Here is a 24,113-nt window from a genome sequence, read left to right on the forward strand (position 1 = left end):
CTTTTGTCTCATGCTGCTTTTGCATGGAGGGCAAATTCTGTGGGTAGGATCTATCTGGGAATAAGTTTTCCAGTTTGGATTTTCCCAGCTAAAACTCATCCAGGGACCCACAATGGGGGTGCAGGCTTGCTCCAAAGTGCCCTGTGGGGTTCAGGAAAGGTGCTAAAAAGCTTCTCTGATGGCTTCTCAAAGCTAAACTTTCCTGGCCTGCTCAGCAAATGCACCCCTTTTACTAACTCTTTCCTGTAGCCCTGAAGAAGCTTTACATCATTAATTCTCCACTTTCTCTGCCCATTTATGAGGAGGGTTGAAACAATGGCTGTCCTCAGAGCCAGGACCCAGGGATCTGAATTCATTAATCAAAAGCCGTGATCAATGATCAGCCGTGCACACCCCTGTTCTTGAGGAAGGGGATTTTTATATATGTTTCTGTTAGCAGTAGCTAGCCAGGAACTGAACTGCATGGCAGCCTGCTACAAGACTGGGGGGTGTGCACTGGTAACTAATGCTGAGGAGAGCAGTTTATTGTTCATTATAATAATTTATCAACCTCTTCTTCCTGTTCTTCCCTGGATGCTGTACAGTGTTCTTCTGGCCTTTGGAATTTCAAAATAGTTGTTTTAGATGGTTCCTCACCGTTTAATAGTTGTTTTCATGAAAAGATTTAGTCCTGGAGCTCATCTTCCCCAGAAGTCAACTTTTTTTTTTTTTTAAACGTTTAGTCTGTACTCTGTTTTTTGGGTTTGAAGTAATGATTTCTGGTCCCAAAAAGATGAATTATTTTTAAATGTCATTTGAATTCTTAGAGATTTATTTTCTCTAAGAGTCAATCTGAGTAATGATAGACCCTTTTTGGTTTCTTTGAGCATTAAAAGCTCTGTTGTTTTACATATGTTATAAGGACAAAAAAGCACATCCTCTGATGTGGTATTTATCACTCAGCATTTCTCTTTTATAATAAGTTTTTCTCCACTTCAAATAATGAATCAATCAGCAATAGTTCATGAAAGATTTATTATGTAAATGGGAATATTATTTTGTAACCTCTGATAATTGAGATATAGCTTATTGAAGCCATTCTGTTTGCAATATTCTTTCTCCTTTAATAACAAAATCTAACAAAGATTTGGAGAAGGGTATCTATTCAGAAAGGTATTAAGCTTAATATTCAACAAGAAGATATAGGAGAAAATTAGAGAGAAGCCAGCTTCTTACATTTGTCATGTTTTCTTCTCTATTCAATCTTTTTATCTAATATACTAGAATATATGATGCCACACAAGAAAGAGAAAATAAAATAGCAAATGTAGGATTTTTCTGCTAGAAAGTACCTTATAGAATTCTTTTCTAGTATATGTCCATGTTTTTTTTAAACAGCTAAATTCTTAAATGGCTGAAACAACCTCTTCTACAAGTACTTAAATAATATATGTGATTGCTGTTTTCATTCATTTGGGGTGTTCCGTCATAGAATAGTAGAGATGAAAACAATTCTAAAGGTAATCTGGTTTCTTAATTTTATAGATGAGGAAACTAAAGCCACAAGATTTTAAGGTTCAGTGTTATGCATAATAAATTACAGAGTGTCTCTTCTGGTTCCAAGGTGGAATTGTATTAAATTCTACCTTTCGTAGAGGCTGTTCACAGCAGTTCAGACTGTGAGGTTTTTAGTGAGCCCCTTTTCATTTTTTTTTTTTTACATGGGCAGGCACCGGGAATCGAACCCGGGTCCTCTGGCATAGCAGACAAGCATTCCTGCCTGCTGAGCCACCGTGGCCTTCCCAGTGAGCCCCTTTTAGAGTAAATGACTAATACTTAATTCCTTTAATGTGGAGGTAAATATAAGAACTATTCAAATTGGAGAAGCATCTTTTAGACATGGCAGTATATCATTATATATATCATTATATCATAACATGAGGTTTTATTTCAGTTTTCAACATTCCCAGAAAAAATGTAGTATCCCCACCATTCATTGTCAACTCTGTGTTGCCATGTATTCTTACAATTTAACACTGTATTTTGAGTTGGCTATTTATGTTTAGCTAGAACAACTAGCATTGCTAAAAGATTGGCAAACAAAATAAGACATTTTAACACTAGTTTAAAAATATGCTAAAACGGACTTATAGACAAATAGCTTGTCATTTAATTTTAACCAATTACTGATGTTCTTTTGCTTTCTCAGGCATTTGCTCAAGGGAATTTTCAAAGAGCATCTACATATATACTACGCTGTAAAGATATGTTGATGAGGCTACCTAAAATGGTGAGTGAAGTCTTTGCATTTATTTTCCAGGAGTTTGAATATATGCTTTTTCATGTTTTAGAAATAATCACTTCTTTTTTATGTAGTCCTTTGAAGATTCTATTTGAGATCAGTACCACTTACTTGTTTGATCGTTGAAATATTTTGCCTCCTTTGTTCTTTACCGGAAACGGCATTTGAAAAAGTGATATGGGTTATTTCTTACAATTTCTTTGCTTTCCCTCTTGTTATCAAACCATTTTGATAATATTTCTTCCATATTTAATGCTACATGCTGAAAGAAAGTAAAAATGAGAGTTTATGTATTTCCCTTCTGATAAAAGTTGACAGCAATTAATCATGTCCCTTCAGATTGGAATTTGGATTTGATAGGGTAAAGCCTGCTTCTTGGACTGAATCTCATCAGCATTCCTAAATTGAAAATTTCTTGTTTTTCCATTCTTCCTCTCCTAATTCAGCTCCCATACCTCCTTTAGTCTTTCTTTTCACACGGGGAATTGATAAGTGATGAGAGATATATTTGGATATTAGGGAATGTGTTCCTAGGGCTCCATAAATTGTACCTACTTGTGAGATTAGTCTTGCTTTTCCCCCAATTCTGTTTTATAATGTATATGATAATGTATTATATATAATGTATGATGTTTTAATGTGGAATAATGTATAATTTAATCCAGCTAACATTTATATATTGCTTGCTTTGTGCCAGGCAACATGTGTGAATTCTAGTTGCTGCACATCCTCATTAACACTTGGTATGATCGGTCTTTTCAATTTTAGCTATTCTAGTTGGAACCTAGTGGTATCAGTGTTTCCCCTATTGCATTGCTTTTGTGGTTTCATGAAAAACTGCTTTCATGTTTGTTTTTTTCTTATCTTTAGTTTTCAGCAGTTTGATTATGATGTGTCTGGGTGTGATTTCTTTGGGTTCATCCTGTTTGGAATTTGCTGAGATCCTTGAATCTACAGGTTTATATATTTCTCCAAGGTTGGGATGCTTTCAGCCAATATTTCTTCAGATATGTTTTCAGTACCATGCTCTTTCTTTTCTTCTTCTGGGACTCCAATGATATGAATTTTTAAAATTTATTTACTTATTAATTAAAAAAAATTTAACAAACAAACAAAAACATTAACATATGTTCATTCCATTTTACATATATAATCAGAAATTCACAATATCATCACATAGTTGCATATTCATCATTTCTTAGAACATTTGCATCAATTCAGAAAAAGAAATAAAAAGACAACAGAAAAAAAAATAAAACGAAAACAGAAAATAAAAGATTATACATACCATACCCCTTACCCCTCGCTTTCATTGATCACTAGCATTTCAAACTAAATTTATTTTAACATTTGTTCCCCCTATTATTTATTTTTATTCCATATGTCCTACTCGTCTGTTGACAAGGTAGATAAAAGGTGCATCAGACACAAGGTCTTCCCAATCACACAGTCACATTGTGAAAGCTATATCATTATTCAATCATCCTCAAGAAACATGGCTACTGGAACACAGCTCTACATTTTCAGACAGTTCTCTCCAGCCTCTCCATTACATCTTGAATAACAAGGTGATATCTACTTAATGCGTAAGAATAACCTCCAGGATAACCTCTCGACTCTGTTCGGAATCTCTCAGCCATTGACGTTTTGTCTCATTTCACTCTTCCCCCTTTTGGTCGAGAAGATCTTCTCAATCTCTTGATGCTGAGTCTCAGCTCATTCTAGGATTTCTGTCCCATGTTGCCAAGAAGGTCCACACCCCGGGAGTCAAGTCCCATGTGGACAGGGGGAGGGTGGTGAGATTGCTTGTTGTGTTGGCTGGAGACAGAGGCCACATCTGAGCAACAAAAGAGGCTCTCTTGGGGGTGACTCTTAGGCCTAAATTTTAAGTAGGCTTGACCTATCCTTTGTGGGGTTAAGTTTCATATGAAGGAACTCCAAGACTGGGGCTCAGCCTATAGCTTTGGTTGTCCACAATACTTGTGAGAATATGATATGAATTTTAAACCTTTTTTTAAATGATCCCACAGATCCTTGATGCTCTGTTCAAATTTTTCCAGTCTTTTTCCTGTGTGTTCATTTTGAGTGATTTGTTTCTATCTATCCTGAAGTTCACTGATTCTTTCCTCTCACATCTTCATTCTTTTCTTTGAGTTCATCTAATGGGCCTTCATTTTGGTTATCTTGGTTTACAGCTCTAATATATCCATTTGTCCTTTATATCTTTTGTTTCAGGGGTTGTCAAACTTTTTCTGTAAATTGCTAGACAATAAAGATTTGAGATTTTGTGAGTCACATATGTTCTCTGCTGCATGGTCTTTTTCTTTTTTTTAAGCAACTCTTTAGAAAAGTAAAATCTGTTTTTCATTCCTAGACCATATTGGCCCACAGACTGTAGTTTTCTGACTTCTGTTCTTTTTTTTTTTTCCTGAGACTTTCTGTTTTTCTATTTGTTTTCAGGAGTGTTCATGATTGCTTTTTTTAGGTTTATAATAGCTACTTTAAAGTCCTTATCAGCTAAATCCAACATCTGTGTCGTCTTGTTCTTGGCTTCTTTTGATTGTCTTTTCCCATGCAAGTTGAGATTTTCAAGGATCTTCTTTTTATTGAGTAATTCTGGATTGTATCCTGAATATTTTGAGTACTATGTTATGAAACTTTGGTCTTGTTTAAATCTTATGGAGAAGGTTGATGTTTTTGTTTCAGTAGGTAATCAATCAGGTTAGATTCGGTGTCCTTTTTTCACCTTGCCTTTTGAGGATTGTGGCTCTAAAATCAGTTGTTTTCAAAGCCTTTTGAACATGCTCAAATTTGTCCTGCATATATAACCTTCATTGGTTATCCTGATACCTGAGTTGAGATCTATCCTTAGTTCAGTTCTCAAAATCTTTGGTATGCTAATTAGGATCATATCCTTGTATGCTCAGGTTATGGGATGAGCCCAGGACTTCATAAGCAACTTTATGGTGTCACTTTTCTGAACTCCTCTCTCTGCATGATCTTGGTATTTTCTAGAGCTTCCTTCTATGGTCATCTGGCCATAAACACCCCTGACTTCGATTGTCCTATGTCTAGAGCCAAGCAGTGTGAGGATGAAGAAAAAGAAAAGGAAAAGCAGTGAGGGTTGACCCCCATCCTCTTGGAACTGCAACTCCATTGAATGGAGAGGAAGGTTTTCCTCTATCAATGTTCTGATTCTTGAAGTTTTCTATAGGTGCCGCTGCTGTTGCCACAATGGGATTGCCTGGGGGTTGCAGCACAAAAGAATGGAGAAAAGAGGGAAAAAACTACAACAGGATGAATGCACCCTCTGTGAGCTCCTTAAGCTCTCTCAGTCTACACCACAATGCTCATTTCTGGATTTCTGGTTGCATCAAGTTTAAGCCAGGGGATATCAGAATTTTAAACGTGGTAATCTCACCATCAGCTCGGTGTTACTTTTAACTTTATTGTTCTTCCCCAGTCTGCCTGCTGTTATTTTCTTTTCAGAGTCCTTAGATAACTCCATACATTCTGTCCAGGTTTCATAGTTACATTCAGTGAGAGAGAAAGGGCAGAGTAGGCTTACTCCATCTTATCCAGAGCCAGACCTCTCAGTATTTATTTTGATACTCAAATTTTCCTAGAGGAAATTTTGAGTAATCCAGAGGTCTCATTCTGTATTAGTTACTAGGAGCCCCTTTAAGCTGGCTTCTATTTCCTTTTCATATGTTGCCATCACTTTTGAGCACTTTTCTTGCTTTCTGGTAAAACAAGATGGTCCAAGCTTATCTTGTATTTTCCTGCTCCAGCCATGGAATTAGTTATTTTTCATTGGAGCCCTGGTTTCTTTTAGTGGAAAGTGTTATTTAGAAGCCAGGATCTGAACAGTTGGTGTGTTTATTGCTTTTGGGATGCCACTGCTCTCAGGTTATCTCTGTAGACAGAGCTGGGGAATTTATATATGCATACACACACACACACACACACACACACACACACATATACACATACACTCACACATTTCCATCCGTATTTAGCTATCGATATAGATCTACCTATCTACCTGTCTATGTATGTATTGAAAATCATGAGGCCACACTGATACCTTCAGCTCCAACTCAATACCAAAACATCCAGTTGTCTCTTTTTTGATATTTCTGATTCTTTTCTCCAATAACAAGAAATATGACTTCTTAATCCTTAATATATTTACTTATTTTTAATCAGATTCTGGTTTGTAATCAGTACCATCTCCTCTATCACCCTCTTCACTGTGAAGATACCCTCCTCTCTCTGCTCATGTTCTCCCACCGTGAACACCCTCCTCACCCTATTACAAAACCCTACTCTAGGCCAATACTGCATGTGGACACGTCCTTCCTCGTTCTACTTGGGTTCCAACTCCACTTGCTTGTTCACTGGTGGATGAATAGTACATTCTTGTACTAGAAATGATTGCATACAATCTTATAATGGAAGCCATTCAGCCCCTGGGATATCTGTCCCTCTGTAAAATTATAAAACTATGAAAATAAATCATAAACTTCTTATGATTCAATTGGCTACTGCTTCAGGAAGACAGAATATTTAAAAAGTGGGTACCAGGCATGATTTGATATCATGATATTTCTAGTCTTTTGAAGAGGATTTTATGAAGTTCTTTTTTTCCTTTTTAAATAAAGAAGTGGATTTATAAAATAATCATGTGTAAAATACAGGATTCCCGTATACCTTCCCACCACCACCACTTTGCTTTGGTGTGGAACATTTGTTACAATTGATGATAGTCCATTTTTATAATTGTGCTATTAATTAAAGTCCATTGTTTAACTTAGAGTTTGTTATTTCTGTAGTGTAATTCCATGGATTTTTAAAAAAAATCTTTATTCAATTACTATACATATGATCTAACATTTCCCTTTTTAATCTTATTCAGATATGTATTTCAGTGGTTTTAACTGCATTCACAATGTTGTGCTACCATCACCATCATCCATTACCAAAATATTTCCATTATTCTAAATAGGATTGCTGTACATTTTAAGCTTTAGCTTTCTATTCTAGTTTTTTAGCTGCCAGAATGCAATATACCAGAAAGGTTTTAAAAAGGGGAATTTAATAAACTACAAGTTTGCAGTTCTAAGGCCATAAAAATGTCCAAATTAAAACAAGGCTATAGAATTGCCCAATCTGAGGCATCCAGGGAAAAATACCTTGGTTCCAGAAGGCCAATGATATTCAGGGTTTCTCTCTCAACTGGAAAGGTACATAGTGAACATGCGAACGTCTGCTAGCTTTTTCTCTAGGCTTCTTGTTTCGTGAAGCTCCCCAGGGGTATGTTCCTTCTTCATCTCCAAAAGCCTCTGGTTACATGGACTCTTGTGGTTCTCGTGGCTCAGCTATGGCTCTCTTCAAAATATTTCCTCTTTTAAAGGATTCCAGGAGGTTGATAAAGATCCACCTGGAATCGATGGAGTCACATATCCATCTAATCAAATTACTACCCATAATTGGGTGTGTCACATCTCCATGGAGATAATCTAATCAAAAGATTCCAACCTACATTTTTGAATAGTTGTTTCTAACATATAGTGCTGAATAGGGATTAAAAGAAACTCCCACAAGATTGTATCAGGATCAAAACATGGCTTTTCCAGGTACATAATCCTTTCAAACTGTCACCCTTCCCATCCCCTATCCCCAGGATTTTATGATGTTCTAAAAAAAAGCAAAAAACAAAGAAACCTCTTCTAAAGTAAGTTAAACTTAATTAGCTTCTATTTTAAATGTAGATGTATGCCACATAACATTTAGAGGAGCTGGGTGAAAGTGTTGTGAAATCAGTAAGAGAGTTGGAAATTATTGGTTTAGTGTCTAGCTTCTAAGGTGCATAGTAAAACTCAATTAACTGAAATAACTGGGACATGATGATGTTAAAAGAACATCCTTTTTAGTGAGATTTGAAAATTAAAAAAATTTACATTTATCTGCCTTAGTAAACAGAATATAGAGAATCTTTCTTTGATATTTGAGACTCTTGTAATTACTCAAGAAGAACATTGTAGAAGGAGCTGATTAGTAGCATGGCTAGTTACAAGACACTTCAGTAATGCTCTGAGAATTAGTGTCCTAAAATTATCACATATGACAGAATAAGTGTAAACATTACTAGTTCTTCAATTTGGAAAAGCTCACGGGTATAACCCAGAGGGTGTATGTATCTTTTTTTTTTTTTTATTAATTAAAAAAAGAATTAACAAAACAATTAGAAATCATTCCAATCTACATGTACAATCAGTAATTCTTAATAACATCACATAGTTGCATATTCATCATTTCTTAGTACATTTGCATCAATTTAGAAAAAGAAATAAAAAGACAACAGAATAAGAATTAAAACAATAATAGAAAGAAAAAAAAACAAAAACAAAAAACCTATACCTCACATGCAGCTTCATTCAGTGTTTTAACATAATTGCATTACAATTGGGTAGTATTGTGCTGTCCATTTCTGAGTTTTTATATCCAGTCCCGTTGTACAGTCTGTATCCTTTCAGCTCCAATTATCCCTTCTCTTTTTTTTTTTTTTTAATTAACGGAAAAAAAGAAATTAACCCAACATTTAGAGATCATACCATTCTACATATGCAATCAGTAATTCTTAACATCATCACATAGATGCATGATCATCATTTCTTAGTACATTTGCATTGGTTTAGAAGAACTAGCAACATAACCGAAAAAGATATAGAATGTTAATATAGAGAAAAAAATAAAAGTAATAATAGTAAAATCAAAACAAAACAAAACAAAACAAAACAAAAACGTATAGCTCAGATGCAGCTTCATTCAGTGTTTTAACATGATTACTTTACAATTAGGTATTATTGTGCTGTCCATTTTTGAGTTTTTGTATCTAGTCCTGTTGCACAGTCTGTATCCCTTCAGCTTCAATTATCCATTGTCTTACCCTGTTTCTAACTCCTGCTGAACTCTGTTACCAATGACATATTTCAAGTTTATTCTCGAATGTCCGTTCACATCAGTGGGACCATACAGTATTTGTCCTTTAGTTTTTGGCTGGATTCACGCAGCATAATATTCTCTAGGTCCATCCATGTTATTACATGGTTCATAAGTTTATCTTGTCTTAAAGCTGCATAATATTCCATCGTATGTATATACCACAGTTTGTTTAGCCACTCTTCTGTTGATGGAGATTTTGGCTGTTTCCATCTCTTTGCAATTGTAAATAATGCTGCTATAAACATTGGTGTGCAAATGTCCGTTTGTGTCTTTGCCCTTAAGTCCTTTGAGTAGATACCTAGCAATGGTATTGCTGGGTCGTATGGCAATTCTATATTCAGCTTTTTGAGGAACCGCCAAACTGCCTTCCACAGTGGTTGCACCCTTTGACATTCCCACCAACAGTGGATAAGTGTGCCTCTTTCTCCGCATCCTCTCCAGCACTTGTCATTTTCTGTTTTGTTGATAATGGCCATTCTGGTGGGTGTGAGATGATATCTCATTGTGGTTTTGATTTGCATTTCTCTAATGGCCAGGGACATTGAGCATCTCTTCATGTGCCTCTTGGCCATCCGTATTTCCTCTTCTGAGAGGTGTCTGTTCAAGTCTTTTTCCCATTTTGTAATTGGGTTGGCTGTCTTTTTGTTGTTGAGATGAACAATCTCTTTATAAATTCTGGATACTAGACCTTTATCTGATATATCATTTCCAAATATTGTCTCCCATTGTGAAGGCTGTCTTTCTACTTTCTTGATGAAGTTCTTTGATGCACAAAAGTGTTTAATTTTGAGGAGTTCCCATTTATTTATTTCCTTCTTCAGTGCTCTTGCTTTAGGTTTAAGGTCCATAAAACCGCCTCCAGTTGTAAGATCCATAAGATATCTCCCAACATTTTCCTCTAACTGTTTTATGGTCTTAGACCTAATGTTTAGATCTTTGATCCATTTTGAGTTAACTTTTGTATAGGGTGTGAGAGATGGGTCTTCTTTCATTCTTTTGCATATGGATATCCAGTTCTCTAGGCACCATTTATTGAAGAGACTGTTCTGTCCCAGGTGAGTTGGCTTGACTGCCTTATCAAAGATCAAATGTCCATAGATGAGAGGGTCTATATCTGAGCACTCTATTCGATTCCATTGGTCGATATATCTATCTTTATGCCAATACCATGCTGTTTTGACCACTGTGGCTTCATAATATGCCTTAAAGTCAGGCAGCGCGAGACCTCCAGCTTCGTTTTTTTTCCTCAAGATGTTTTTAGCAATTCGGGGCACCCTGCCCTTCCAGATAAATTTGCTTATTGGTTTTTCTATTTCTGAAAAATAAGTTGTTGGGATTTTGATTGGTATTGCATTGAATCTGTAAATCAATTTAGGTAGGATTGACATCTTAACTATATTTAGTCTTCCAATCCATGAACACGGTATGCCCTTCCATCTACTTAGGTCTTCTGTGATTTCTTTTAGCAGTTTTTTGTAGTTTTCTTTATATAGGTTTTTTGTCTCTTTAGTTAAATTTATTCCTAGGTATTTTATTCTTTTAGTTGCAATTGTGAATGGGATTCGTTTCTTGATTTCCCCCTCAACTTGTTCATTACTAGTGTATAGAAATGCTACAGATTTTTGAATGTTGATCTTGTAACCTGCTACTTTGCTGTACTCATTTATTAGCTCTAGTAGTTTTGTTGTGGAGTTTTCTGGGTTTTCGACGTATAGTATCATATTGTCTGCAAACAGTGATAGTTTTACTTCTTCCTTTCCAATTTTGATGCCTTGTATTTCATTTTCTTGTCTAATTGCTCTGGCTAGAACCTCCAACACAATGTTGAATAATAGTGGTGATAGTGGACATCCTTGTCTTGTTCCTGATCTTAGGGGGAAAGTTTTCAATTTTTCCCCATTGAGGATGATATTAGCTGTGGGTTTTTCATATATTCCCTCTATCATTTTAAGGAAGTTCCCTTGTATTCCTATCTTTTGAAGTGTTTTCAACAGGAAAGGATGTTGAATCTTGTCGAATGCCTTCTCTGCATCAATTGAGATGATCATGTGATTTTTCTGCTTTGATTTGTTGATATGGTGTATTACATTAATTGATTTTCTTATGTTGAACCATCCTTGCATACCTGGGATGAATCCTACTTGGTCATGATGTATAATTCTTTTAATGTGTTGTTGGATACGATTTGCTAGAATTTTATTGAGGATTTTTGCATCTGTATTCATTAGAGAGATTGGTCTGTAGTTTTCTTTTTTTGTAATATCTTTGCCTGGTTTTGGTATGAGGGTGATGTTGGCTTCATAGAATGAATTAGGCAGTTTTCCCTCCACTTCGATTTTTTTGAAGAGTTTGAGGAGAATTGGTACTAATTCTTTCTGGAACGTTTGGTAGAATTCACATGTGAAGCCATCTGGTCCTGGACTTTTCTTTTTAGGAAGCTTTTGAATGGCTAATTCAATTTCTTTACTTGTGATTGGTTTGTTGAGGTCATCTATGTCTTCTTGAGTCAAAGTTGGTTGTTCATGTCTTTCCAGGAACCCGTCCATTTCCTCTAAATTGTTGTATTTATTAGCGTAAAGTTGTTCATAGTATCCTGTTATTACCTCCTTTATTTCTCTGAGGTCAGTAGTTATGTCTCCTCTTCCATTTCTGATCTTATTTATTTGCATCCTCTCTCTTCTTCTATTTGTCAATCTTGATAGGGGCCCATCCATCTTATTGATTTTCTCATAGAACCAACTTCTGGTCTTATTGATTTTCTCTACTGTTTTCATATTTTCAATTTCATTTATTTCTGCTCTGATATTTGTTATTTCTTTCCTTTTGCTTGCTTTGGGATTAGTTTGCTGTTCTTTCTCCAGTTCTTCCAATTGAACAGTTAATTCCTGAATTTTTGCCTTTTCTTCTTTTCTGATATAGGCATTTAGGGCAATAAATTTCCCTCTTAGCACTGCCTTTGCTGCATCCCATAAGTTTTGATATGTTGTGTTTTCATTTTCATTTGCCTCGAGGTATTTACTAATTTCTCTTGCAATTTCTTCTTTGACCCACTCGTTGTTTAAGAGTGTGTTGTTGAGCCTCCAGGTATTTGTGAATTTTCTGGCATTCTGCCTATTATTGATTTCCAACTTCATTCCTTTATGATCCGAGAAAGTGTTGTGTATAATTTCAATCTTTTTAAATTTGTTGAGACTTGCTTTGTGACCCAGCATATGGTCTATCTTTGAGAATGATCCATGAGCACTTGAGAAAAAGGTGTATCCTGCTGTTGTGGGATGTAATGTCCTATAAATGTCTGTTAAGTCTAGCTCATTTATAGTAATATTCAGATTCCCTATTTCTTTATTGATCCTCTGTCTAGATGTTCTGTCCATTGATGAGAGTGGGGAATTGAAGTCTCCAACTATTATGGTATTTGTGTCTATTTCCCTTTTCAGTGTTTGCAGTGTATTCCTCACGTATTTTGAGGCATTCTGGTTCGGTGCATAAATATTTATGATTGTTATGTCTTCTTGTTTAATTGTTCCTTTTATTAGTATATAGTGTCCTTCTTTGTCTCTTTTAACTGTTTTACATTTGAAGTCTAACTTGTTGGATATTAGTATAGCCACTCCTGCTATTTTCTGGTTGTTATTTGCATGAAATATCTTTTCCCAACCTTTCACTTTCAACCTATGTTTATCTTTGGGTCTAAGATGTGTTTCCTGTAGACAGCATATAGAAGGATCCTGTTTTTTAATCCATTCTGCCAATCTATGTCTTTTGATTGGGGAATTCAGTCCATTAACATTTAGTGTTATTACTGTTTGGATAATATTTTCCTCTGCCATTTTGCCTTTTGTATTATATATCATATCTGACTTTCCTTCTTTCTACACTCTTCTCCATACCTCTCTCTTCTGTCTTTTCGGTTCTGACTCTAGTGCTCCCTTTAGTATTTCTTGCAGAGCTGGTCTCTTGGTCACAAATTCTCTCAGTGACTTTTTGTCTGAGAATGTTTTAATTTCTCCCTCATTTTTGAAGGACAATTTTGCTGGATATAGGAGTCTTGGTTGGCAGTTTTTCTCTTTTAGTAATTTAAATATATCATTCCACTGTCTTCTAGCCTCCATGGTTTCTGCTGAGAAATCTACACATAGTCTTATTGGGTTTCCCTTGTATGTGATGGATTGTTTTTCTCTTGCTGCTTTCAAGATCCTCTCTTTCTCTTTGACCTCTGACATTCTAACTAGTAAGTGTCTTGGAGAACGCCTATTTGGGTCTAATCTCTTTGGGGTGCGCTGCACTTCTTGGATCTGTAATTTTAGGTCCTTCATAAGAGTTGGGAAATTTTCAGTGAAAATTTCTTCCATTAGTTTTTCTCCTCCTTTTCCCTTCTCTTCTCCTTCTGGGACACCCACAACACGTATATTTGTGCGGTTCATATTGTCCTTGAGTTCCCTGATACCCTGTTCAAATTTTTCCATTCTTTTCCCGATAGTTTCTGTTTGTTTTTGGAATTCAGATGTTCCATCCTCCAAATCACTAATTCTGTCTTCTGTCTCTTTGAATCTATCATTGTAGGTATCCATTGTTTTTTCTATCTTTTCTACTTTGTCCTTCACTTCCATAAGTTCTGTGATTTGCTTTTTCAGTTTTTCTATTTCTTCTTTATGTTCAGCCCATGTCTTCTTCATGTCCTCCCTCAATTTATCGATTTCGTTTTTGAAGAGGTTTTCCATTTCTGTTCGTATATTTAGCATTAGTTGTCTCAGCTCCTGTATCTCATTTGAACTATTGGTTTGTTCCTTTGACTGGGCCATGTTTTCAATTATTTGAGCGTGATCCGTTATCTTCTGTTGGCGTCTGCGCATTTAGACAGATTTCCCTGGGTTTTGGATCCAAAAGTTTGAAAGATTTTTCTGTGAAATCTCTGGGTTCTGTTTTTCTTATCCTGCCCAGTAGGTGGCGCTCGTGGCACACGTTTGTCTGCGGGTCCCACCAGTAAAAGGTGCTGTGGGACCTTAAACTTTGGAAAACTCTCGCCATCCTGGGGGTTCGCTAGCCGAATCGGCTTGAGCCGGCCCGGGGTCCGAACGCAGGGAGGGTTGCTGGTCGCCGCAGCCAGGGAAAGAGCCCGTCCGAATTTCCTAGTCGGCCCTGGGCAACAAGTGTGGCGGGAGGGCCCCAGCGGCAGCGGCCCGCCTGAGAGAGTGCACGTTCCCCGGGAGTCACGGGTTTGGAAGGGGCCTCCCCCACCCGTCACCGTTCTCCGCGGCCTGGGGGTTTCCGATCCAATTCTCTCAGTTGGTCTGGGCGCTGCACGTGGTGTTGGCACCAGCTGCCTTGGTTTCAGGGGACCGCCTCTCCAATTCTCCCAGCCGGCCCGGGAAGGGGGAAGGGAATAACTCTGGCCGCTTGCCACCCCGCCCGGTAAGGCCCGCGCGCTTCGGCGATCTCACCCGAGCTGCTTCTCTTAGCCAGCCAGCCGTTCCAGGATGGGGTACGCTGTCTTTTTTATCTCTGTTGTGGCTTTGGGCGCTTTCTGTATCGTTTCTACTCCCCTAGTAGGTGTCCTGGAGAAGAAACTAAGATCCACGCGTCTTACTAAGCCGCCATCTTCCAGGAAGTCGAAGAGCGGGTGTATGTATCTTATGTGCATATATTACATAGCAAAAATTTCTGAAAATGGCTTGTTTAATTAATTTTTTACCTTTTAGTCCTCAAAGTTTGAATCCTCTGTGCGAATGTCATTTAGATTAGTTGGGTTGTGTGTTCTAGCTTGCTTTTTTAAAAAAAATTATTAAAAAGAGAAGTTTATTAAAAAGAGAGTACACATTAGAGTGGTTAATGAAGAGGTGCCTAAGGGAGGGACTTGCACTGAGTGGAGGGGGCAAGCTTGTTTTATAGTAAAGTTTTATTGGTATCAGGTAACCTTTGAATACTAGGTGTCTTCTTTATTCTAGGAGGAGGTAGCAGAATTCATGCTTTCTTGACACATACTTAAAATTTGTCTTCCGGCAAATGGTTACTAATCTTTTATGACCCTATGCTAACTAATTAATTAAGAGTTTGCTTTTGGCCCAGAATTTTAGGAGCTTTTATGATTTGAGGAGATATCTATGGTTTGGGAGAGGTTTGGGGACTTTAGGGAAATGTTTGTCCAGGGAAGTTTAAGGCTGAACTTTGCAACTCTGTGGTAGTTTCTTTGGAGCTAGATAGGAAACAAGGAACCTGCCATTGTCTGTTAACTCTTTCAAAGTTGAATAGGAAACTAGGGACTTACAGTCCTATTTTTTCCTGCTTCAATCCCCTGCTGAAAGAGTTAAATCCCTCTAATCTTAAAGGGAAGTTGAGGGATGAAGTTTTGATATTTTCAGAGTTGAGAGAGTACATGTAGGAATGTGTATAATTGCTGACAATGTTGGAAGGGTTGAGGGATATTGGAAAATGCAAAAACAGTATTATGATACAATATGCCCCATCCCACCACTCTTACAATCTTTCTGTCACCCCTTCCACACAAGTCCCTGAGTGTGGAGATGGGAGGTTACAGAGGTTACAGGTTTACAGCTTGCCTTGTTGAGAAATGAGAGAACAATAGTGTTTGGGGGAAGGCAGGTATGCTATGGCTTGATTAGAGCCGCTTTGCCCCGTCCATTTATTTTGTCATATAATGATGTCCCGGTCACACTTGAATGTAGATGACCATTGTATGTGTTGGTGTGCAGTTGAATCAGGAGTTCTGGTATCCAGGAAGCCACCTTTAGTGATTATTCAGATTCAGCTGTTCCAAACAAATATCACAGATGGGCAAGTCCTGTTTAGATGTACTGAAATGCAGGTCTCGAGCACCAGTGTCTTATGTGGAAGATGCTGTTCTCCTGGGATCGTTTGAAATTACTCCTGGTGGGCTTGGCAGAATATGTAACTGGTGCCCTGTTGGCAATGGTGCCAGCTGTGCCCCCATCCAGGTTCGATGGTCTGAAAAGTAAAATAATTTTAGAGATGAGAGAACCAGTAGGAATAAGCAGTAAAGTTTATTAAAAAGAGGTATTTATTAGATAGGTTAATGTGGATGTGCCCAAGGAAGGGATACGCCTCTAGATTGCTTTTAGCCTTCAATTCTATCTTTACTTTATTCTATAATTTATCTTCACTATAGAGTTTTGCTTCATTGTGAAGCTTTCATTTACATAAAGAAAATGGCCAAATGATCTCTAAGACTTTTTAAAGTAATTCATTCAAGATCCAGCTAGATTTCAGTGCTGCTCTGTAGAGCTCAAAAAGGCTAAATGAAGTCTGGGTTGCCTAGACTTTATTGCAATTATTTTATTTTCTTTTGCTTATTTAAATTGACTGTTTTGTAGCCACATATTTGAAACACAATGTGTAAAATTTTGTACATTTCTCTCTGTAGTAAAATCCAATCTCATGGCACAAAAATTAATCAGTCCTCTGGAATTAAAATTCAGTTTTCTGCCTGTTATGACTAGCTGGGATATAATTGATTTCTCTGACTCTTTCCATCTACTGCTTTGTGTATTTGGGAGACGATAACTCACTCAGGGGTGTCTGCTTTCTTTCCAAATTTGGAATCATTTGAACCATAACGGTGACTCATTGGAATGTTTGTAATGGCCTATTCCATTAAGTTTTAAGTGAGTTATATACTATTTTTAGGGGTTGCATGGTCCGGGAAACAGTCCCGGGTCTCCCGCATGGAAGGTGAGCATTCTGTCACTGAATCACATGTGCACCCAAGTTATATACTTTTTAACTAAATATCTATACCATATAGAAAGGTTATTCTGACTTGTTCATGTTCCTGGGCTGCATTGAGACTCTTTATGTGGCCATTAAACATTAATGCTTCTAGCAAATATCAATGTCTATTTGTAGCTTAGGCTGTTAGTTATTTTTTAATGTGTGTAGTTTTATATACCTGCTTTAAAAAAAAATGCCTACTTTTTATATTTAATTTTTATTTTAAATAATGTATATATGCACACAGTTTAAAGCAAAATAATTCTATAGTTCTTGACAAAATATCACCAGTCCTCCACACACCTGTATATTGACTCCCAGAATAATTTCTCTCAATTCTTTTAGTTGATTCTTTTGGCATTTGCCAACATATCTCTATATAGTGTGCCTATACTGCTGCTATTTTTCCCCCCCAGTTTTAGACATTATCTATTGATGTTATATTTCTGAGATGAATTTAATTCTTTTTCAGCTTCTTCCTATCCCCACACACATCTGTCACTTCCTTTCTCACTCCACCTTCTCTATATAGTAATATCACAGGTTTAGTTTTTAATTTAGATTAGTGTTTAATGTTCTCATTGCTATGTTTATGTAAATGTTATTCAGAGTGGAACCATGCAGGATACTATAATTACATTTTCTTTCATATATAAGATTTTGTTTTCTCTGAAGTTAATAATTGCATTTATTTTTAAATTATTTTAACTTTTTTATTGTATGGTATAGCATATATAGAAAGCAAAGAAATAAATAAAAATGGTTTTCAAAACACTCTTCAAAAAGTGGTTGCACAAATGTTAAATTTAGTAGATTGAAATGCTAGTGATTGATGAAATGGAGGGGTATGGGGTATGGTATGTATGAATTTTTTTGTTTTCTTTCTATTTCTTTTTCTGAATTGATGCAGATGTTCTAAGAAATGATTATTATGAATATACAACTATGTGATGATATTGTGAGTTATTGATTATATAACAAAAATGGAATGATCATATGGTAAGAATGTTTATGTCTGTATGTGGCTATGTTTCATAAATAAATAAATGAATAATGGGGAAAAAAGTGGTTGCAGGATAGATCCCAGAGTTTGTCATGGGCTACCATATGATCCTCTCATATTTTCCCTTCTAGCTGCTCCAGAATATAGGAGGCTAGAGGGCTTAAATACTTTTCTATCATCACAATCGACTTTTTTTCCTTCTTTTTTGTGAACAATAACGTATGTACAAAAATGCTATAAATTTCCAAGCACAACATCACAATTAGTTGTAGAACATATTTCAGACTTTGACATGGGTTACAATTTCACACTTGTACGTTTTTACTTCTAGTTGCTCTAACATACTGATGGTAAGGTTTAATAGTTCCATATTCTTTCTCCCCTCCCTCAGGGGACTTTGCCAGTACTTTTTGATTATCTGCTTGATATCCTCTAGGATGTTTCCAGGCATTAAAATGATTTATACTGAATTCAAGGACCTCTTTCTTATTCTGTACTTCCTGTGTTTCAGTAGTTCAAATGAACCCTACAGCTAGGTTGAATTACATTATGCACTACAGGAAATTTCAGTTCCAGATCAAATCTTTCTTCACTTGGTCTCAAAGCATATGTGTGGTTCTAAAATATAGGCACTGTCTTTCTTACTGCTATGTTCTGAATTACTTTAACCTCAACCTGTTTGGCTTCATTCTTAACTCTAAATATCATGTTATACATATAAGAGAGTCTCTCAAAATCCAGAAATAATAATCACCACTCTGGACTTAATGTGTCTACTCTAAAAGTTTACAATCTAGGCCCCTGTTTTTTTATAAGCATTTTCTAAAGGTGACCGTACCATTGCTTTTTTTGGTTTCTGGAATATTTTGTCTCACCAAATGTCCCACATGGTCATTCACATCGTTGCATGCCTCACGACATTGTTCATTTTTTTAGCAGCAAACCTTTGTTCATAAATATACACCGTTGTTCGCCAATCTACTTCTCAGTCAGAGCATCCTTCAGCCACCTGCCTTCATGGGGCATCATGTAGAAGGGCCAAAGTCCACAGTCCATCAACATTCTCAATATTAGATAATTTCATTATTCACAAGAGAAAGAAAACAAACACACCCTCGCCAAATAGGAAACCCAAACCTCCTCTTATGCTGGTCATATAAGTGAAATCATATAGTATCCATCCTTTTGTGTCTGGCTAATTTCGCTCAGCATTATGCCCTCAAGGCTCATCCATTTTGTCATGTGCTTCAGGATGTCATTTTCTCTTACTACTGCATAATATTCCATCATATGTATATATCACATTTTGTTAATCTACTCGTCTGTTGATGGGTATTTGGTTTGTTTACATCTTTTGGCAATTGTGAATAATGCTGCTATGAACATCAGTTTGCAAATGTCTGTTTGTATAGTTGCTTTCAGGTCTTCTGGGTGTATATCAAGTAGTGCTATTGCTGGGTCATAAGGCAGCTCGATATTTAGTTTCCTAAGGAACCACCAAACAGTCTTCCATAGTGGCTGTACCATTATACATTCCCACCAGCAGGGCATAAATGTCCCAGTTCCTCCAGATCCTTTCCAACATTTATACTTTCCTGTTTGTTTAATAGTAGCCATTCTTATAGGTGTGAAATGGTGTCTCATTGTTGTCTTCATCTGCAGTTCCCTTGTAGCCAGTGAAAATGAGCATCTCTGCATGTGCTTTTGAGTCATCTGTATTTCCTTCTCAGAAAAATGCCTATTCATATGTTTAGCCCATTTTGTGGTTGGATTCTTTGTTCTTTTCTTGTTGAGTTGTGTGATTTCTTTGTATATACAGGAAATTAAACCTTTGTCTGGTATGTGATTTTCAAATATTTTCTCCCATTGAGTTGGCTGCATCTTCACCTTTTTGAAAAAGTCTTTGGAGATGCAGAAGCATTTGATTTTTATCAGTTCCCATTTATCTAATTTTTCTTTTGTTGCTTGTGCTTTGGGTGTAAAGTTTAGGAAGTGACCTCCTATTAGTAGGTCTTGAAGATATTTCTCTACATTTTCTTCTAGGAACTTTATGGTGCCAGCTCTTATATGTAAATGTTTGATGCACTTTGGGTTCATTTTTGTGTAGGGTGTAGGATAGGGATCCTCTTTCATTCTCTTGCTATTGATATCCAGTTCTTCCATGCCCAGTTATTGAAAAGACTATTTTGTCCCAGTTCAGAGGATTTGGGGGCCTTGTCAAAAATCAGTTGACCATAGATTTGGTGGTCTATTTCTGCACTGCGATTCGAATCCATTGGTCAATGCTTCTGTCTTTGTGCCAGTACCATGCTGTTTTGACCATTGTGGCTTTATAATAGATTTTAAAGTCAGGGAGTGTTAATCCTCCCACTTCGTTCTTCTTTTTTAGGATACTTTTAGCTATTTGGTGTCTCTTTTCCTTCCAGATTAAAGTGGTAGTTAAGCTTTTCCAAATCTTCGAAGTGGGTTGTTGGAATTTTGATTGGTACTGTGTTGAATCTGTAGATGAATTTGGGGACAATTGACATCTTAACAATATTTAGCCTTCCTATCTATGATCAGGGAATGTCTTTCCACCTATTTAGATCTCCTTTGATTTCTTTTAACAATGTTATATAATTTTCTGTGTACAAGTCCTTTACGTCCCTATTTAAGTTCATTCCTAAGTGTTTGATTCTTTTAGTTGCTATTTTGACTCGAAATTTTTCTTAACTGACTCCTCAGGTAGGTCATTACTTGTGTATTGAAATGTTACTGATTTATTTTTAATTTTTTTGCATGGGCAGCCACTGGGAAGTGAACCCAGGTATCTGGCATGGCAAGCAAGAACTCTGCCTGCTGAGCCACCATGGCCCAGAAATGTTACTGATTTTTGCACATTAATATTATATGCTGCCACCTTGCTGAATTTGTTTATTAGCTCATGTAACTTCCCTGTAGATTTTTCAGGATCTTCAATGTATATTATCATATCATCTGCAAATAATGAGTTTTGCTTCTTCATTTCCAAATTGGATGCTTTTTATTTCTTTGTCTGCCTGATTGCTGTAGCTAGAACTTCTAGCATAATGTTGAATAATAGTGGTGACAGTGGGCATCCTTGTCTTGTACCTGATTTTAGGGGGAAGGCTTTCAGTCTCTCTCCATTGAGTATGATGTTGGCTATTGGTTTTTCATATATTCCCTTTATTATATTGATTCTTACCTTTTGGAGTTTTTATCAGAAAAGGATGCTGAATTTTGTCAAATGCTTTTTCAGCATCAATCGAGATGGATCATGTGATTTTTCCCTTTTGATTTGTTAATTGATTTTCTTGCATTGAACCATCCTTGCATTCTTGTATGAACCCCACTTGGTCATGGTGTATAATTCTTTTAATGTGCTGTTGGATTCTAGGAGTCCAGGCTGTGTAAATGAGCTATCCAAAGAGGCTAATTCAAGCTGTGTTACAGAAAATTTAGGTTCTAGATATCATATATCTCTCTGTCTTTGATCTCATATTGCAGCCGAAGGTCTAGAGTAGATACACTATCATCATTTACTGATACTTAGAATGATGATCCCATCATTCTAATTCACCTTAGACCCAGTCAGATTGTTTTTTTGTTTGTTTGTTTTCCCTCTGGATAGGGTTTTTTTTAAGACTTTTTTTATTGTATAGTATAACATATATACAAAGCAAAGAAATAAAAAAGCATTAGTTTTCAAAACACTCTTCAACAAGTGATTACAGGACAGATCCCAGGGTTTGTCATAGGCTACCATGTGATCCTCTCAAATTTTTCCTTCTAACTGCTCCAGAGTATAGGAGGCTACAGGGCTTAAATACTTTTTTATCATCACAATCAAATTTTTTCCTTCTTTTTTTGTGAACAATGACATATATACAAAAAAGCTATAATTTCAAAACATGGCACCACAAGTAGTTATAGAAAATATTTCAGCCTTTGACATGGGTTACAATTTCACAATCTTAGGTTTTTACTTCTAGCTTCTCTAAATACTGGAGACTAAAAGAGATATCAATGTAATGATTCAGCATTCATATTCGTTTGTTAAATCCTGTCTTCCATGTATAATTCCACCATCCCTTTTGATCTTCTCATACTGCTTTTTGCCCTAGGTGTTCTTTAGGATTGTCTGGAATGGTCCTGGTTAGGAGTTGGCAGGTTATGATAGGTAGCAAGGTCTACCTGAAGCTTGCGTAAGAGCGACCTCCAGAGTAGCCTCTTGACTGTATTTGAGCTCTCTCTGCCACTGATACTTTATTAATTGCCAAAGAAAATTGTCTGAAATGGACAATGCTGCCAATTGTACAACCAAATGAAGATACTGTAAGACATGGTTATTTATTTTGGACATTACCCATGATGCCTAAAGATGAAGGGAGCCAAAGAATATAAAGACTGGGAAGTACAATGCTGAACAATGATACACTGATATGATAGAATTGGATGTGGCTACAAAAAGGAGGGACATTGAGAGGTACAGGAAAAGATGAATAAACCTGAGAAAGAGATCAGGCCTCAATTAGAGCTTAAAACAAAAACAATCCTGTATAGATAACTGTAATGCATGGAAACATCCTAGAGTATATTAAGTAGATAATCAAAAAGGATCAGCAAAGTTCCCTGAGGGAGGGGAGAAAGAATATGTAACTATTAAACCCTATCATCAGGAAATCCCCTGATACGGTGTCAAATTTTAGGGATACCCAAATCTACAAGCCATGAGCTTGGTCATGAGGCTTACTCTTGTGAAGTTTATGTAGGTAGCTTAGATTACCTATAGGCATGCCGAAGAGTTACTTTTGGAGAACTTCTGTTCTTGCTCAGATGTGGCCTCAGTCTCTCTAAGCCCAACTCTGCAAGTGAAATCATTGCCCTCCCCCTACGTAGGACATGACATCCAGGGGTAAAAGTCTCCATGGCAACGTGGGAGAGGATGCTGGATTTTGTCTAATGCTTTTTCATCATCAGTTGATATGATCATGTGATTTTTTTCCCTTTTGATTTCTTAATGTACTATTTATTGCGTTGATTTATTTTCTTATATTAATCACTGTTGTATTCCTGGTAGAAATCCCACTTGGTCATAATGTATAATTCTTTTAATGTACTGTTGAATTCGTTTTGCTAGTATTTTGTTAAGAATTTTTGCATCTATGTTCATTAGTGAGATTAGTCTCTGGTTTTCCTTTCTTGTAGTGTCTTTGTCGGATTTTAGAATTAGAGTGATTGTGGCTTCATAATATGAGTTAGGCAGCATTCCTTTTTCATCAAATTTTTGGGAGAGTTTGAGCAGGATTGGTGTTAGTTTTTTTGGAACATTTGATGTAATTCACCTGTGGAGCTATCTGGTCCTGGGCTTTTCTTTGTGGGAAGATTTTTGATGACTGATTGAATCTATTTACTTGTAATGGGTTTGGTGAGATCTTCTATTCATCTCAAATCAGTATAGGTAATTCATGTGTGTCTAGGAATTTGTCCATTTCATCTTAGTTGTCTAGTTAGTATGTACTTTTTCATAATATTCTTATATTTAAAAAAAATTTGTTCATGATCTGTGGCAAAGATACCCCTCTCATTTCTCATTTTATTTGCATACTTTCTCTTTTTTTCTTTGTCACTCTAGCTAGGGATTCATTGATTTTATTGATTTTCTCAAAGAATCAATTTTTGGTTTTGTTGATTCTTTTCTATTGTTTTATTGTTCTCCAGATATTTATTTCTGTTTTAATCTTTATTATTTCTTTTCTTTTATTTGCTTTGGGGCTAGTTTGTTGTTCTTTCTCTAAATTTTCCAGGTGAGCAATTAAATCCTCAGGTTCTCCTCATTCTTGTTTTTTTAATATGGGCATTTGATGCAATTAATTTCCCTCTCAGCACCGCCTTTGCCATATTTTGTACATTTTTATATGCTGTGTTGTCTTTTGTCTCCAGATATTTACCGATTTTTCTTGCAATTTCTTTCTTCTGTGACCCACTGATTATTTAATAATGTGTTGTTTTATCTCCATATATTTGTGAAAACTCTTGTTACTTGGTGAATATTAATTTCCAGCTTTATTCCAC

The 24,113-nt window shown here is 36.4% G+C and overlaps 1 protein-coding gene across 3 annotated transcripts in view; it reads left to right on the forward strand.

Annotated features, from left to right (window-relative positions):
* Positions 1-24,113, forward strand: part of TEX11 (testis expressed 11) — a 483,245-nt gene that overhangs the window by 85,385 nt on the left and 373,747 nt on the right. For all 3 annotated transcript variants that reach the window (XM_077147058.1, XM_077147060.1, XM_077147059.1), the window contains exon 8: positions 2,189-2,269. In XM_077147058.1, coding sequence (XP_077003173.1) covers positions 2,189-2,269 — 81 coding nt within the window. The remainder of the gene's footprint in view (positions 1-2,188; positions 2,270-24,113) is intronic.

This window comes from Tamandua tetradactyla, chromosome X (genome assembly GCF_023851605.1).
Source record: "Tamandua tetradactyla isolate mTamTet1 chromosome X, mTamTet1.pri, whole genome shotgun sequence".
Lineage (NCBI taxonomy): Eukaryota > Metazoa > Chordata > Mammalia > Pilosa > Myrmecophagidae > Tamandua > Tamandua tetradactyla.